This window comes from Capsaspora owczarzaki, assembly GCF_000151315.2.
Source record: "Capsaspora owczarzaki ATCC 30864 unplaced genomic scaffold supercont2.70, whole genome shotgun sequence".
Taxonomy (NCBI): domain Eukaryota; class Filasterea; order Ministeriida; family Capsasporidae; genus Capsaspora; species Capsaspora owczarzaki.
This window is the reverse complement of record NW_011887361.1, coordinates 6716-7853: the sequence shown is the minus strand read 5'-3', so window position 1 is coordinate 7853 and position 1138 is coordinate 6716. Positions and strand designations below refer to the sequence as shown.

Genomic DNA, 1138 nt, shown 5'->3' with positions numbered 1-1138 from the left:
CGCAGCCAGCGTGCTGGCTGCGCTGTGAGGGGGAGTCGTTGATCACCTTGTTCACGAATCGCGTTAGAATGTCGTTTTGTGTGCCGGGAGGAATCTGCCGGCAGAGCTCGTTGACTTTCCTCTCAAACACCATGGTCGAGACGTGCGCAGGAGGACCGTGTTGCCGACAAGCCCATGCAATGTGAGTCAAATGATGCGTGGTGATTGGCATTCCGCAAGGACCATTGGCCGCCGTGGCGCTTTCAATGTAGCGTTGTATGACCAGCTCGATCGTTGGGATTCTGCTGATGTCGATGGCCTTTGTCACGCAGATGAACACGATGTCGGCCATATCAAGCCACATCAGATGATACCCAGGCAAGCCGGCGATGTCTGCAAAGATCCATCTTGCGCAGACCAGCACGAAATTCAGAATCTCCTCGCCCGTGTACAAACCGTGCTGTGTCGACACTTTGCGAGGGACTCGCATGGCAAAGGATGGCCAGGTTGTCTCTTTCAATGACGCATCCAGTTTTGCCAGTTTTTTCTGTTTGGCCCGTGGGTCGGTGAGGATCTTGTTAATTGTGTTGCTCAGAAGTCGCTTGCAGCTGCCAAGCAGAACACTGTGCAGCGTATCCAACGAGCACATACTCCGCTCAACGTGTCCGTTGGCTGGAAAGTTGGTCAATCCCCGCAAACAAGACGCGCCACCGCCTGGCTTGCGCTGGGAATGGTCAATGTAATCGTAGTTGGCGTATTGCGTGGCAGTCAAATTGCCCCAGTTGCGATGATGGCCGCACTCGCAAGGGCCGGCTTTTCTCGGACAGTAGTTGCATCCTAGCTGGGCCGAGTGGCCCATGATGTGCAGCACCTTGGCACGAGCGGGAGAATCCATTGACAGTAGTTGGATTTGAGCTTTGACACGTACGGCGGTCTCAGTGAATGCATTTCGCAAGTCAACCCCGCGCGACGACAGCTCGTTGACTTCCTTGATCAGGGGCGCCATCAGCTGGTCTAGGTTAGCTAGCTCAGGGCCCTACGTCGGCAAGGTCGGTGACAACGAGTCAGTTTGACAGCGTCTCAGTCGCATCAATAAAATTAATGGCAAAAGTCTACCTACATCAATGAGCGACGACACCAGACACAGTGCGCTTGGCTG

At 54.6% G+C, this 1138-nt stretch overlaps 1 protein-coding gene across 1 annotated transcript; it reads right to left on the bottom strand.

Moving 5' to 3' along the window:
- Nucleotides 1–570: 570 nt before the first annotated feature.
- CAOG_08306 (hypothetical protein) lies at nucleotides 571–985 on the bottom strand (the record flags this gene model as incomplete). The annotated part of the gene is made up of 3 exons (XM_004340312.1): nucleotides 571–602; nucleotides 631–850; nucleotides 908–985. 3 exons carry the CDS (start codon nucleotides 983–985, stop codon nucleotides 571–573), a joined length of 330 nt encoding a protein of 109 aa, XP_004340360.1.
- Between the last annotated feature and the right edge of the window lie 153 nt (nucleotides 986–1138).